The sequence below is a fragment of the Nannospalax galili genome, unplaced genomic scaffold (genome assembly GCF_000622305.1).
Source record: "Nannospalax galili isolate Female #2095 unplaced genomic scaffold, S.galili_v1.0 scaffold7, whole genome shotgun sequence".
Taxonomy (NCBI): Eukaryota; Metazoa; Chordata; class Mammalia; order Rodentia; family Spalacidae; genus Nannospalax; species Nannospalax galili.
This window is the reverse complement of record NW_008359081.1, coordinates 10,678,298-10,695,931: the sequence shown is the minus strand read 5'-3', so window position 1 is coordinate 10,695,931 and position 17,634 is coordinate 10,678,298. Positions and strand designations below refer to the sequence as shown.

The following is a 17,634-nucleotide window of genomic DNA, read 5'->3' as shown; positions in this document are numbered from 1 at the left end:
GTGGAGATCCAGTTTTGCCAGCACCATTTGCTAAACATGCTGTCTTTCCTCCAGTTATTGTTCTTGGCCCCTTTGTCAAATATCAGGTGGCTAAAATTGCAATTACTCATATTTGGGTCTTCAATTTTGTTCCATTGGTCTATGGGTCTATTTTTGTGCCAGTACCATATTGTTTTTATGACTATAGCTCTGTAGTACAGCTTAAAATCTGGTATAGTAATCCCCCCAGCATTGCTCTTAGTTCTCAAGGCTGTTTTGGCTATCCGGGATCTCTTGTGCTTCCATATGAATCTTAGGAGAGTTTTTTCCAAATCTGTGAAAAATGTCATGGGGATTTTGATTGGGATTGCATTGAATCTATATATGACTCTTGGTAGGATGGTCATTTTCACAATATTAATTCTTCCAGTCCAGGCTGCCTGAGAAACAAAATGAATTTGTCATTAATTCTTAGACGTAACCACCTATATTTTATATTTATGTTTAGTTTTTTTCTCTTTTATTAGTTCTATAAAATACACTGCTTTTAGCATTATAATTATAAGTATTTTACAAAATATGAAAGTATGAATGCATTATTAATATTTTAGTTTTCAAAGTAAAATGAGGGATAATATAAAATAAATGGTAATTTTGCAAAATTCTTTGCATTTGAAATATATATCTAAAGGAATATTCTGTTATGATTTTGAGAGAATTATTTTACAGTAATTTTTAATTTTTCTTTGAAAATTTCATATTATACAATATATTTTGATCATATCCATTCACAATCACATCCTTCCAACTCCAACTAGTGCCTCCCTTCCCATAACTCTCCCAACTTCATGTCCTTTTTGTTTTATTATTAATAATCTCTTGAGTCCAATTAGTTCTATGCATATGTACATGCATGTGGGCCACCCACTGGGACATGGACCATCTGTGATCAGTGAGATTCCCAAAGGGTAATATCTATCCTAACCTCATCAGCCATTAACTACTAATAGCTCCATCACCAAGGGTGAGGCCTTCCCCACCCATTCTTATTGCAATTTTGAGTGGCTTGATTTAATTATAGTTTTCTGCAGGTAACCACAGTTGCTGTAAGCCATACCCAGTTCTCTTAATTTCACAATTCTTCTTGTCATCTATCATCTCTTATATTCTTTCTGCCTACTTTTCCATGATGTTCTCTGGGCCTTGAATGGAAGACAAAATGGATGATTCATGCATAGCTAAGTACTTATGGTTATGTATTGTTGACACTTTGACTAGACATGAAATGCTGTATTAACTGCTACACACTGTAAAAAGAATTTCCTCTGACCATGGCTTGAGAGTAACACAGGTCCATTGGTATAAGCAGAGATTTAGAAGGCAGTTTGAAAGCACAATAATTTAACGTAATACCAACAGTAGGTTCCTTCATAGGGCCTATGATCTCCCAGTCATGGACTTTAAGCCAAGTTTGTATTACCAGGAATGAAATCCTTCCTGTGGAGCTCGTCTGAAATCCAATCAGAAAGCACCTACTTACCATCATAATGATAACTACACTGTTGCACCAGTGGGCATATCTTGAGATGCAGATTGGTACTGTAGCATGCAGGCTCCAGTGTTAAATGAAAGTATTGATGTCTTTTCTCCCCTGGCAGTCTGCATAACACATTCTGGCACTATGTAAGCTAGCTAGCAAGGAGAGAGTTGCTTGGTCATTTGAAGTTGATTTCTCCATGCCCTACATTCAAAGTGAGTGGTATCTTCAACAACAGGGTCTTACCATCTGTTTGTCGTGGGAAACCAAGAGCAATGGCAATAGCCTACATTGTTTTGGATGCCTATTATATTTATAACTTTCATAAGAGATGCTACTTTTTGCAGCAGATGCTGAATATCACAAAGACCCACAGCTGACCAGTTTGCAGAGAATGACTACTGAAGAGGGGGTGGAAAGATTGTAAGACCCAGTTTTGGTAGATGAATCCAAGGAAACTGTGTTGTCTGGACACATAAAACAGAGAGTTGTGGGGCTGGAGAGATGGATCAGCAGATAAGAACACTAGCTGTTCTTGCAGAAGACTTGGGTTCGAATCCCAGCAACCACATGGCAGCTAACAACTCTCTGTAACTCCAGTTCCAGGGGATCCAAGAGACTCTCCTGTCCTGTGTAGACACTGCACTACATGGGTGCACTTACCTACACACAGGCACTACACCCATAGACATAAAATAAAGATTATAAATAATATATATAATAAATAAATTTAAAAAAAACAGAGTTTCACATATGAACCCACAGTTCTTGTGACCCCATGCACAGGACTCCTGCAAGCCTAAGCTATAAAAATAAATCCCAGCATTGAAGGGAGGAGGTGAGAAAGAAACCTCAACCCTAGCTGAGTATCTTTTGGTAAATGGTAGCTTCTAGTAGATGGACTGTCAATTTTCTCTACTGGTGTGATGCCTGGTAGGTTGACTAGATGCCAAAGGATGAATCCATACCTAAAAGCATTTGGGCAACACAAATTTGATTTGATACACCTTTCAGAAGAAAAAAAGGACATGAAGTTGGAGGATAGTAGTGTTAGAGTAGTGATGAGGGAAGGGGTATGAGTATGATTGAAATATATGAAGTTCTTAAAAGAATCAATAAAATATTAGAAATATATTATTTTAAATTACATCATAAACTATTAGACTATTTATTTAAGGCTTTCTCAGACATCCTTAGTTTTACTAACCCACCCATACTCCTTCCTCTCACCTATTCCCCTCTCTCCATCACTTCTTTAACCTTTAATTCCAAATACCCTCCCACACTTCTTTTTTCATGCCATGTGTTCTATTGCTCCTCTCTGGTATTACTTTTTACTTGAAATGGAAGACCAAAGGCTGAGAGGATTCTATGGGTAGAAAATTAGTTTGAAAAGTTCACATCTAAATTTCAGAGTTCATGTGAGATATTCAACCACATACGTATGAATCATGTTAGTGATTCATTTATTAGCTGATTAAGGTTTGTATTGATTTGGTTTATATAATTATCTGTTTATCACCTGCTTTTGTGTTTTAATACAGTTTTGATCAAGCAGGAAAATATGGTTCTAATATTTCAGGAATATAAATTCAAATTTTCTCATTTTCGTTTCTCTACCTAAAAGCTTTTTGGATTTAATCAATAATGTGAGCATGGTAGAGTGAAAGTGCTAAAAACTATACAGTATTCTGTAAATGGTTTTCTGATACCTTCTGAGTCACCTTTATCAACTTGAACTCTCATTTTCAGAAATAACATCATTCTTAATTGCCTACTAAAATAGGACATGGAATGATATACTTAGACATTTACTTCAGGCTAAGTATAATGTGTATATATTAAAGATCCTTGAGAGAGATGATGATGGATATGCAGCTCAGGTGTACATTGATTTTCTTAACTTCTTGTCTGTCAGTTTATGTAAGTTATTTTGAACTCAGGGGAGAACCATCTCATGAAATTTCCTCATACTAATTCATTTATAGACAGCCATTATAATGATTGAATATTGCTAGCTCGATTTCTCCATGCATTTATACTTTTAAAATATTTTTGTTTAGTTTTGTGCATTTTATATAATATATCTTAATCAAACTGAGACTCCCCCTTTACCATCTGTACCCCCATTCCCCCCACTAGATATCATGCACTCTGTCCTATTTGTTGAGTCCTATCCTTTCAAGCATTCTGTACCCAGATGTCCCTCAGTGCAAGTTCATCCACTGAAATCTAGTCAGCCTTTATTTAAACTTTTAAAGAGATTTGGTGACTAAGAACATCATATGTTAGTGTTCAGTTCAGTTTTAAGTATGTTCATTTATGCAACTTTTAAACTTAAGCCAAAGATTTTCTGCTGTATTGACTATATATTTTACTCACATATTTAACAAAATGCACTTGCTTTATGTGTAGTATTCCATTAGATTATTCTACTCAACAGGGTCCTTATATAATAGATAATACCGTTATCTGGGAAATAATTAGAAATGGAGAATCAAAAACTTAGTAATGCAAAATTTTCACATGAAAAAATTACATGGGTCATTTTTATGGATGCAAGTTTGATAATCAAAATTCTGGGACTTAGTGTAGAATGTTGCCAGATTTCTATATTCCCTCTCTAATTTTTTAGGTATAACCATTGTTCTGAATTTTGATTACATAATAGATTCTAAGTACTCAAATACTTAAGACATGGTAAAGAAAGTGAGTTATAAAAATGTGTTATTTGACCCCAGGTTGATGTGATGAGCTGTCTGGGAATCAAGAGCCTATAAATTGTCCTTTTGAAAGACATTTTATCAACCTTGTCCAGTGAACAGACCTTGCACTGTTTCTAGGGAACAGGCTTGCTTAAACCCGTACGACATCAAGTTTTATAAAGTTCCATTGGAATTCTCCAGATCAGTTAATTCAGGCTTGTCTTCCATTTATGTTGTCTTTGTTTACATCTAAGATTATGAGTAACACTGTTTATCATTTCTTTCTTGTATCTTTATCTTTCTCTGCTTAAGTACATTTTTTGCTTTCTACCTTTACACAGTATTTCACTGTTAACTCTGAAACACTTCTTTCCAGATTAAGTTTTCTATACCATATACTCATTCAATTCTGCTCTTCAGTCTCTAGAAAATTACTATGACTAGTCATTCTTTTATACTTGCAATCATTTGTAAATTATTTCATCACATCTAAGGGACATCTCAAAAGATACTACCATTTTATCTAAAACCCGATTTCCCTGAAATCCACACCTAGTGTCCATCAATAACTCTATCATTCCCATTATCCTCATAAATCTAGTTTCTCCTTATGCTTATAACATATTACATACCTACATTTTATTTATTATGTTATTATATTTATTTTCTATTAAAAATTTGATAGTAGGTTAAGTGTTTTCCGTGTTAATGTATATTAAATTTTAATAATCTCAACACAGATATGGGATGTCTAGCTACAGCCTTATAGCTACTATTTGCCTAAATTCATTCACTATTGTGAACATACTATATACAGTGTTGTCTGGAATCACTCCATTTTTAAAGTAATAAATTTAATAGACTCAGAAGTACTTCTTCATTAGCTTTCAATACTTAGTAAATTATATGTCAATTTCTCTTAATTATTTCAAGTTTTTATGGTTCTCCTAAACTTTTTCCCCAAAATAACAGTATATGACATTGTTTCCTAATGTATTGAAAATAGTAGTTCTCAAAGTACATATATTTTTATCATAGTGTGTGTGTTTGCCTTTGATTTGATAGAGGAGGCTGAACATTTCCTAGATAAGGCCAAGCTCTCGGTACATTCTCATTATCACTGCTTCCATTTTTCTGCGTACCCATTTCTGCAAATCCTCTCCGTTCTGAAATTCTTATCAGCATTTAGAAAAGAGGATTTTCTATGCTCCAATGAACATATTCTTGAAACATACATGCATACTTTTAAAAGATTTTATTTATTTGTTTATTTTATGTGTACGAGTATATTGCTTACATGTATGTAAGTGCACCCTTGTTGTGCTATGCCAGCAGAGATCAGAAGAGGGTGTCAGATCCCCTGAAGATAGAATTATGGATGGTTGCCAGCCTCCATTTGGAAAATGGGAGCTGAACCCAGATCCTGTACAAGAGCATTTAGTGTTCTTAAGTGCTGAGCCATCTCTTCAGCCCCATGAATACATTTATATTCATTTATTCAACGCCTTTGTAGATCCTATTAGCCAATTTATCTTTCATGAAAGTCTTTTGTCTCTCAGCTTAGCTCTGTACCCTAAATCTTTTCACATACTTGATGACTTGTTCTAATTCAATATTTTGAATATCATTATTGCCCAAACTCCAACCCTTACTTTTTCCTCTAGAAATTTCTCTATTACTTACCATTCAAATAACATCTAACCTATAATCACTCCAGATACATATCTTCTTCTCATATCTTTTTTTGTATAAGCCCAAGACAGTTTGACTAGTTTAACCTGATTATACAATGTGTACAGTTAATGGTGTAACACCTGGTGTAATTTTTATTTTTTGTACAAGCTTTTAAAAGACACAGAAACTGTCAACTTTAACTGGATCTTTGCTTAAAGACATAGAATATATGGATTATCTTCCCATCCTACACTTATTCAATCTCTATCATTTTGTCTTTAAACCAAAAACTGAACAGCAAAGTGGGTCAGCTTGATCTTCTCCCTGGCCACTTACTAACTTTTTAAACTATAGAAATTCACCGTATTCCAAAACCACATTGTAATTTATAACTAATAAATATCACTTTATCTGTTTAAGGTGATGGTCGCCTAACTAGTTCACATTTCTATTAATATTTTATTCCTTTTGAAGTTTTCTTATCACCTCTGCCAAACTGAAGTTATTGCAAAATAATTGTGATTCTGATATTTCCCCATTTACAATTATTTGAGAAATAAAAATTGCAGTAGTATTCACACTGACTCCAGTTATTCTTTAAAGATTTTAGTTGCTGCCTTTCTACTTATAGCTAGTCTGTGACTTTTCCTCCCCTTTCAAAAGGGACAGCTGCTAGATTGCCAACATTAGATCCTTTAATCACTACTAAATACAGGTAAAATAAATCACACAAAACCCTAAGTGATCAAATATCCTTCATCTTATTAATATGCCAAATTATGTTGGTTTGCCATTCACATATTTAGCCCCTCTATTTTAAAGTAAGAAAACCAAATATAAAACAATCGTGCAGCATCGCAATAAAGCAAAACCAAAATCCTGACTCCTTGATTCCCAATCATCTAACACTAGCTCGCATTTTTTAAAAAAGTCCATTAGAATATCTCTTTAGATGCTTATTCCCCTTGTGACTTGCCATGTCTCTGTTGCAACAATAAATCAAAACCTTCATCTTAAGTTGTTAATGTATTGTTCTATTCCTAGTGATTTAATGCTGAAAATTTTTGACAGCATCAATATTTCTCAGGTTCATTCATGATGCCTCCCAGGATCCAATTCCTTTTTACTTATTCAAATGGATTCAGAACCACTATCAGATTTGATTGGAAGTTGTGTGTATGTGTTTACTTTTTATTTATCTATTTTTTCATTTGTTTTAACTTTCTAAAGCCTAAGACAGAATTTGATACATAACCAAATTTGACTCCAGGAAGAAATTATTTTAAATATTCTATGCAGAATATGTATATACATGCACTTTTACAAATAAGAAGGGCATAAGAGCTTCTGAATAAAGATTCAGGTGGAATACATAACTTCTCTGTCAAAGGATAAAACTTTATTATCGGATGCTAATTGAATAGAAAATTAATTGCTTCTAAAGACAAGGTAGGGCCATAAGGAATCTATAACTTACTTTCATATTATTAGAGAGCATGCTCTGAAAAGAAGAGACTTTTAAGAGATTCCAATACAGAAGGAGAAAGAAAAGTCATGAGAGGTTTTCAATCATTTATTAAAGAATCAGTGAACCTTCAATTTTGTATAATTTTATTATAATTATTTGACTCGCATCACATTTCTTTGTTTAATAATATGCAGTTACCTTTCATTTTGTACAGCAGATTACATGTTTTGGAATTTATAATTTCCTGATGATTTTAAAAATAATTTTCATGAGTCTGTATTTATTTTATAATGTAGAAATTATTTTTCATGAAATGGTTCACAATGCCTTTTGAACCTTTATATTCTTGACTTGAAATTATATTTACTATAATAGATATTTTAGACTCAAATTTATATTAGGACAATGTATTAGGATATATTAAATAAAACACCTTTGACTTTTATCTTAGTGTCAAAACTATGTACTCTGTTGTAATATATTAATAATTTCAAATTTAAAATAATTCCGTGTATCTCCATGTACTCAGATAGACAAGATACATGAAAACCAGCACACACAGAAAAGCTGGACTATTTTCTTGAGGTAAACAAATAGAAAAAGATATTATCAAAGGTAGACACATTTTCGTAAGTCTTCTACCCAAAGGAGGTAGTTATCACATCAGTGCTTATTCTTTTACAAAGCTCATTCTTCAGAAGGAGAAAATCAAAAATTTTCTGAGAAAAAACTTTCTATATAGTAGATTTGTTATGTATTGAATATATTTCACACACCATTCTAGATACTGATCACATTTTGTGCAAGCAAACAGATTTGGTCCCCTAGAATTATATAGTTTATAATCGAGTAAGGAAGATACACTTCTTTAAAATATCTGATGTTATTAATAAATGTCAAATAAAATAGGGGAGGATTTAGTGCTAAGGGGGAAGATTTGTGTGTGTGTGTGTGTGTGTGTGTGTGTGTGCATCCATATGTCTGTGTCTATGTGGATATGTGGCTGTCTGTAGATAGACTAAAAAGCCTCAGTGACTGCACTTGAAATAAAAATAAGTGAGGTGCTGAAGAGTTACAAGTAACTAAGGTAGGAGAATTTCAGGCATGAAGAAAATCAGTGCATAGTCCTGAAGTAAGGGCATATCAGGTAACAAGAAATCATGTGGCTGAAACAGAATAATCAAGAATTTTAGTAATAGGAGACAAATTCCAAAAAGGCAAGGGAGTTAGGGTCAGTCAAGACTGGAGTAAGGACTTGAGTATTTAAAGAGTTGTCCGTGTTGTGACTGGCTTTCTCAGTTACCTTGTAAACCTGTTATCTGAGCTAAAATACATTGATCTAAAGACAATTTAATATGTGTGTGTATGTAATTTGCAGTGCGTGGGATGGAACTCAAGGTCTTTCATATGGCAGATGAACATATTAGCAATGAGTTATACCCCTAGTCCTTAGTATTATATTTTGCAACATGTGTCTCCCTCAGAAATGAGATACTTTGACTCTTGTAGTAATAGTGAGCATAGTAATTTTAACTCTTTGTGTATTTGTTTTAAGATGAAAGCTACCAGGATTTTGTCACTCAACGTGTGTGTGTGTGCGTGCATGTGTGTGTGTGTGTGTGTGTGTGTGTGTGTGTGTGTGTTGTGTTCTGTGTTTTGCTAGGGATGAAATGCAAGGCTGAAATCCTGTTCATTAGTATTCTAACACTGTGGTGTGCCCATTTCAAGCAATAAAATTTTCTGACTGATTGAATGTGAAGTTTGTATGAAACAAAGGGTCAAAGAAGTACTTTAAGTACAAAACTTTAGTTTTTTTCTGATTAAATGAATTTAATTAAATTAAGATATATTAAATGTATCAGTAGAGCTCAAGGAGATATGTTACTAGCATAAAACCTTAAGTAATGGTATTCTAGAAGTCAGAGGAAAACTCTACATGTATGCATTTAAGAATGCAAAATTAATAATCACTTTCTGTAAGAAAAAGGAATTCCATGGATCAATTTATGATGATACACAAAGTGAACTGAAAATCCATGGGTTATACTTTCCTGGGTGCCATTGGTGTCCTTGATAGTGACAATTTTGATGGAACTGAGTGAGGCAATAGTTAAGACGGTAAGTTAGTTTGGATTTGTTCTTAGCGTTATTTGTTACTAGACAATTTTTAACTGTATAACATAAACAAATGGAAGGTTATTATCTTCCTTGTTGACAATTAACCCCTAAACAATGTGTGATTTCCTGCCAGCAATACCTTTATCATTAGATATTGGTTTTTGGCTATTGTGTGGTATTGGGTTTTTCTAATCTTTTGTGTTATGTATGCATGTCTCTGTGAGAAAAAGGAAGATGGTAAACTATTAAGAACTACTTATCCAAACATTTTTCAAACAAAAGTCCATATATTTCATCTGAGTAGGAAGGAAGATATGCTCAGATCACAAAACAAAGCAGTTTCAGTAATGTTTGTTAATACTGTTAGTACTTTTTCTTCTTTGTGTATTTCATACAGAACAGCTCAACCAATCTTAATCATATTTATACCCCCATCCTCTCTGGCAGCCTCCCATATCCTGGCCACTGGAGCCCATAGACTCAGTCATTCCTCTTAAGGCTCACTGGGTTGACAGTGTCCCCAGCAATTCCATAGTGCAAGTCCATCCACTGAAACTAGTCAGCCTATCTAGAGTCCCTTGTTTTAGGAAGATAAACTCTTCTTCATCTAGCACCAATCAGTTGCCAACATTCCTTCAGATAAGACTGAGGTATGCTGTTCATTTTTCCAGTTCTATGCCGGGTTATTGTCTGTCTGAGTTTGCATGGGACTTGTGTATGCTGACACCATTGAGATAGATTCATATGAGCAGGTTCCCAGGAGCTTGTAGGACTCTGTTTCCACATGCGCGAGTACCTCCTCCCTGGCTCTTACAATCTTTCTGCCTCCTTTTCTGCAATGCTCCCTGAGCCTTGGGTGAGAGAACTTTAATAAAAGGATCCTGTCCAAGGACCAACATTCAGCAGACTCTTGATCTCTACGCTTTGGCTATTTGTGACCTCTTGTGTTCCTGGCCCTCCGCTGCATGAGGAACCTTCATTGTTGAGAACTGAGACATTCATTAACGCTGTTTTCATTATCCCTATTCTTTTTCCTTGAGCCTTAGGTCAAGAGGTTGCATTGTAGATGTGTCCCTTAGGCCTGGTAAATTAATAGTCAATGTCCATGTGTGACCGGTTCTGGTACTTGGTAATAGTCTCTGACTGGTTCCAAATGAGCTTCTTTGATTAGTGGTGACTGAGATAGTTGTCTGTATCAATAAGGACACATATTTTAATTGTTGCGGTGTGGACATAGCTCACTTAGTACCATGAGCAAGATAATCTAATCAGATCTGTCATTTTTCTTCTTTTTAAGATTATTGAAATCACCATAATTTACAATTATTACATATTCTAATTTTTGATAATAGCTTTGTTTTTTTGCCCTTATTAATGATTAGTACCATCTTGTTTTTTTTCTAGGAAAAAAATCACCTCATTTTGGAAAATTTTATCTGAAGGCCCTCATTGTAGTCTGCTTATCTCTTTATATTAGGCATTTTTATTATTGTTAGCTAAGTATAGACAATTCTGGGGCTGGAGAGGTGGCTCAGTGGTTAAGAACACTGACTGTTCTTACAGAAGACCTGGGTTCAAATCCCAGCACCCACATGGCAGCTAACAACTGTCTGTAACTCCAGTTTCAGGGGATCCGATAGCCTCTTATGTCCTCTGTGGGCATTGCATGACACAGGTGCACTTACCTACATGCAGGCATAACATTCATAAATGCAAAATAAAAATTTTTTAAAATATAGACAATTCTGAGGTGCAGAAAGGTTGAATCACCTTACTGGGATCAAACGCCTATTATACAGTAGACAGAATTCTAAACATTTGAGAAAATGACCTGAGAAACAGAAAAAAACAACAAATAAATCAAATATACAAATAAACAAAAACACCAAACAATAAAGCTTTGAACCATTTATTTTCATTACATTATCATTCACTTGCTGTCCTTGATTTTATTCTTTGTAGTCAAATATCCACAACTGTGTCTGAAATGTTATACTCACTGGAATATTTATTGTCTTGTCATACTCCTTGAAGTTCATATATTCTTAATTTTCCAATATTCCCCTTTAATTTGATATGAACACAGATGTTACCTGAAAATTGACAGGAATGTGGGGAGAATTGCTGATTTCATATGGATATTTTGTCTATATATGCACAAGTTGTGCAGTTGGCATACAGTATCATTCTAGACCAGAAGTCCAGTAATTGAGATTTATTATGTGTTTGTAACTAGTGACTGTCAATGTCAGTCATTCCTTTAATTGCATGTGCCCACCCTAAATCAAGGACAGATAAATATTTTGGATATCCTTACTATTTCCAAACTAAAATCTCAGATTTACTACGTGTTGTATTCTGGCATGCTCAAATATATTAATTTGCAGTGAAATATCCGTAGAAGGAGAGTGTGTTTGAGAGACTGACGAATGGATAAACAGAAAAAAGGGTTCTCATATTCCAGATAAAGCTTTTTGAATTATTTGCCTTCTGACTTGTGGTTGACTCTTCCTGATATTCAAATTTCTCTTGTGTAAAATGGGAAATTATAATGGTGCTTCATTCTTTCCCAGAATTGTGACATGCATTTGAATGATGTTCACAAAATTTAACTTGTAGTTACTACAAGGAACTTGATTTTGACATTGCCATTCTGATGGTTTCAAATGTTTCATGATCAATTAGCTTCCTTCCTTTCTGCCCCTGCTAAACAGAAGAGTAATGCTTCTTATTCCATGGACTGTTGTTTTATTTTGGTGAGAGTTACTATTGTCCTTACTTATGTAAGAATCAGGCATATATGGTTATTAAAATGACATATTTGTCTGACTATTACTTCTGAGATATTTAGATATGTTTGGTTCTCTAACTAGCGTTAACAATTGATTATTCCATTAGATACTTAGAATAAAGTGATTATGATAATGACTTTTAGAAAGGCATTGATCATATAGTTTCATGTGGTGGTTTGATTCTTCTCATATAATTTTATAAGAAAACTAAAATCTCAATCTAGTCAAAGAGGAAAGGACTCTGAGAATATAGCTGAAACCTTTTTATACATGCATATATGTAAGTATATATGTGGATGAGTGTGTGTGTGTGTGTGTGTGTGTAGGTGGGTGTAAAGGTACATGCACTGTGCACGTGTGTGGAGCCCAGAAGAGGACTTTGAGTGACCTGTTCTGTTATCTCTAACATTTTTTTAAGGCAAGGGTCTCTCCCTGAACCAGGGGCTCACATTTATTTAGCTAAGCTGGGAGCCACAAGAATCTTCCGTCTCTGTCTCCTCGGAGTTGTGGTTACAGATGTTTGTATGGAAGCCAGCTTTATTATTTGTCGTCGTTGTTGTTGCTGTGATAAAGCACCACGGCAAGAAAACTTAGAGAGTTCATTTTGAGCTTGAAATTGTAGAGGGAGAGCAAAGAATGTTGGAGGAGGTATGGGAGGAGCTGGCTAGAGCAGAAAGCTGAGCACTCACGTCTTTGAGCACATGCAGGAAGCAGAGGGGAAACTGGAAATGGAGTCAAGCTATGAACTCTCAATTCCAACCCCCAGTGACACTGCTCCCAGCAAGGTTACACCTGCTAAACCTCACAAGAAAGTGCCATCAACTGGGGACTAAATTCAAATATTGAAGCATATAGGGTTATTTCCCATTCAAATAAGCACACCAGGCTTGCTATGCAGGTGCTGGGATCCAAAAATCTGGTACTCATTCTTTCCGAGCAAGCTCTCTCAAACACTAAGAGAAGTTTCTTCAGTCCTGTAACAGAAAATATTACCTCAAAAACACCAGCTTGATATTCGTGGTTCCAGTTCATTTCATTGTGACATAAGTATTTTTTCTGTCTCATGTTTTTTATCTATTTCAGTACAAATGAGAGCAGCTCAACTCATCCAGTTTCTCTTGATAATTATTAGATTGATTTATTATTTATTTGTTTGTTTTTTTATTTATGTGTCCATTATTTTGTTTTCAAATGTGCTCACAGTGCTTTTCACATGATATTTTTTACGGGGGAAGAACAAATTTAAGTATTGGAGGTTGTGTGCCAATAAACTGGTCAGCTCACGGAATTTAGAACACTAAAATTGAACAGTTACAGAAATGGGATGCTAGAACTTTGGCTTTGATCATAGTTTTATCAAGGTGTTAGTGTAGCTGTTTTATTTTCATGGACTCCTCAGGTCAATCAGCAAGTCAGAACCTTTCATGTTTTTCCAATTTTATGTTTACAAAACTGAGTTTCAAAGCCTACTAGAGCTTTCGCATGTTAACTGGAATGGGATACTGGGAACAAGAGTTACAAAACAATGCAATCTGTGTGTTTGGAAAATTTCAAGTGAAATAGAAGATAGTAAAATTTTCCTTATCACCCTCAGAGCCTCTTCACTGATGTTAAAAAAAAAGAACACGGTTTTCGTTGTTGGCCTTTGCAGCATAATATAAGATCTATATTTTTTAGGCTAGGTTTTAGATAATTTAAATAATACCAACTCATATATTTGATAGGATTTCGTTTCATTCATAGCTTATAGTAAATTTTAATCAGTATTTTATCTATTTTATGATTTGTGTTGAAATGATCCAGTAGAGATAATTATTTCTCTGACAGTGCTTTTGATGCTAGAGTATGATCTATACACATTTTCATTTTTGCTTTTACTGGCTTTCAAAGTGAAAACACAAGATCAACATGACATAATTAGAGTTAGTACTGGTCAGACATTAATTTTTAATATAAATTAATTTACATTAAATTAAAAATTTCCTCTGTCACACTGGCCTCCTTTACTGGGCAGCAGAGATACTGAAAATTTCCATTCTTGCAAAAATTTCTTCTAAACAGCATTGTACAATATCAAAATATAAGTGATATACCATACTTGCTGCACTCTAATATTGCACCTTGGAATCTTTGTTTAGATGTAAGTAAATGAAAATAAAGTTTTGAAATGCACTCTGATTTAAGACAAACTCCAGCCTAAATCTTTGGTGAAATCTCCAACTGTACCTATTATGTAAAGAGTAGTATTACTTTTTCGTTATGATAATTGAATTACAGCTTTGTTCTCTAGTAGTGATTATATTTTGGGACATAAAACAGTATATATAGTTATAGTCATTATTTTTATTTTAAAATTTCATTTCCTTATTATTTGTATCTGTACACACATGCCACAGTGCATGTGTAGAAGTCAGAGGACTACTTAAGGGAATTAACTTCAAGGAATTTTACCATGTGAGTTCTGTGGGTTGAAATTAGGTCGCCAGACTTGGCAGCAATTAACTTTACTTGCTGAGACATCTCCTGTCCCAGCCACATAGTTAATGACTGTAGAAATGTATAGCTTTACTGCATCATGTTCAAAGTTTGTTTCTATAGAGCTGCTAGTAGCAAACCACAATGGCATATACCAGTTTTGCTAATTGGAATTATTTTATATTTATTTTTCAAAAGATTATTCTAGTTAGGAGAGATGAAAAACCAATTCAGAAAACACTTTGAAACTGAAACTTGTTTTCTTTTGAAGTAGTAGTACTTCGGATATTTTAGAAAGAAAAATTAGTGTAAAGTTGTATATAAATATATACGGTTTTCTGTTAAATTATTCAAGCTCATATATGTTTTCCAGTTTGCATATTACAAGATTCTCAATGTTTTTAACATTAGGTATACTTTTGTTGTCCAGAGTAATTTTAGTGGTGCATCTAAAAAAGAACTTCATTTTCATTATCAGATATTTTTTTCTTTCATTGTTATGATTTGTCTTTCTTATTTTTAATAGTATTTCATTCCGCTGCTTCTGAAACTATTGCATAAAATAAGAATATAACTCTCATGGTTAAATATAAGTAATTCAAGATGAAAATGATTCATATTTTTTATTGCCATTTGGTTGTTTTTATTGCCAAGAAAGTCGAGAAAACGGCCTTTAGAGTCACACGATAAGCCCATAGAGTATCTTAAAAGAACAGGTTGAAGTTATCATTGTTGTGTAGACGCAGAATCCTTGTACTGAAATGCTCACCTTTGCTGTCATGCTGCAGGCCATAGAACGAGAAAAAACTGAGAAGTTCAGAAAACTGCAAGATGCCAGCAGATCAGCTCAGACCCTGGTGGAACAGATGGTGAATGGTAATTACATGGGGTTGATTTAGATAATCTTCTTAGGGATTTGATAAACACATAGGTTCATATTTATCAGCTGAATTATATCAGACAAGCACTTCTTGAATACAAATTTAGATTAAAGCAAGATTTTATTTATTATATATTTTTTTCTTTTATGCTAAGCAAATTATTGGGGGAAATGAAGTTTGAGTCTATTGGTAGCAAATGTGGTTTGGTAGATTATGTTATTGCCCATTGTGGATAAATAAATTTTCACTACACCCTACTAGAATTTATCTAAACAATTTAAGAAAACAAAGCTTTTCAGGAGAAATTGCTAATTAAGACAATTGAATAGTATTAAATAAAAGCACTTATATGTCGATTTTAAATAACTATGCCAATATATTTTACAAAGAAACTAAAATTAGATGGAAGGCTTCAACTTATTACTTCTAATAAGAAGGTAAACGTTTTGTATGTTGCTTGTTTCTATTTGTCTTATATAAAAATATCTTTCGAATTATAATTTTACCTTTTTCCTGAGTAAGGCAAAAGCACAAAGCTTTCATAATATATTTATTTTTAAGTATAAAATTGCAAAATATCATCCTTGCTAATAGTGGCACAAAATTGTCTGTATGGAATTGTTTTGATAAGTAACGTAAACAAATTTTTTCAGACGAAATCATGCATGTTCAGGGTGGTATGGCCATAGACAACACATTTTTTCAAATTTTCTTTTCTAAAATTATATCCCTTCCCAAATATAAACAGCTATAAAAATCATACAGAAATCAATTTCAAGGCAAGATTTGTTTTAATTTTTTAAAGAGTATGTTTATAATATGTGTTTATAACTCATGTATTATAAACAATTACAATGTTTTTTTAGTGCATGTAAGCTTTTTTTGAGAAATTGCCTGCTTCTGCATCACAAATTCTGTATATAAATTATTTCTATCTTAACTGCTATGTTCTCATTAATAAGTTCAATGATCTTCATAAGAAATAAACTCATTTTCTTCTTTTAATGAGCCTTATGACTGTGTTTTGTTAAAAATGAAAACACCAGTATGAAGGTGGAGAATTGCTTTAACATGTTAATGAATGTATAGACAATGAAAAATATTAATAGGATATTGTGTTGATACAAGTCACTTAGTGGTTGTGACTGATAACTTTAATAGCATACTCACTTCAATAAAATTATTTGATTTAAAAATAATCTTGTAGTTGTTATACAAATTCCCTCCAGGAACTGCATAATCACCTTTGCATTTTAATAAGCTTCTGTAGAATCCATAATTTCAAATGTTCTAATTGTTTTAGCTTTCTGAGCGGTAATCCCAGTTGGACAGCCTTAAATACAGGTATACAGGGACACCAATAAGTCAACTCAAATGGTCTTATTTTATATTCAGATATCAAGCATAGCACAGAACATTTGCTAGCAGCATGTACTACATTATTTGAAAAGCATTTCAATATTTAGAAATAAAGCAAATTATTATTTTTTTTCTGGTAAGTGACACTCAACAGAGGAATGAAATGTTAATGACTAATGATATGTTCATTTTTCAAAACTCAACTGAAATCCAGACCCCCTCCCACATCCATGCTGCCCCCTATTCCCCCACTGAATTTTTGTCCTCAGATCTAATTATTTGAGGCACATAGAAAAATAGGGCATATAGTATGTCCTTAATAAATACTAATAGATTGATTTAATTCTATTTCATAAATCATGTTTGGGATTGGAGAGAAGACTCAGTAGTTAAGAGCACTGACTACTCTTGCAGAGGACCCAGTTTCGATTCCCAGCACCCACATGACAGCTAACAACTGTCCATAACTCCAGGTCCAGGGGATAGGGTGCCTTCTTCTGATCTCTGCAGGCATTTTGCTACACAGGTGCACTTACACACATGCAGCCAGTATACTCATACACATAAAATAATAAATAAAATACTTTTTAATAAACACACTTGAGGGGCTGGAGAGATGGCTCAGTGGTTAAGAACACTGGTTGTT

General features: G+C 33.8%; 1 protein-coding gene across 1 annotated transcript in view; it reads left to right on the top strand.

The window, feature by feature from the left end:
* The window catches only part of Dmd (dystrophin), a 2,373,110-nt gene that overhangs the window by 901,389 nt on the left and 1,454,087 nt on the right, over window positions 1-17,634 (top strand). The window contains exon 19 of the mRNA XM_017795501.2: window positions 15,537-15,624. Coding sequence (XP_017650990.1) covers window positions 15,537-15,624 — 88 coding nt within the window. The remainder of the gene's footprint in view (window positions 1-15,536; window positions 15,625-17,634) is intronic.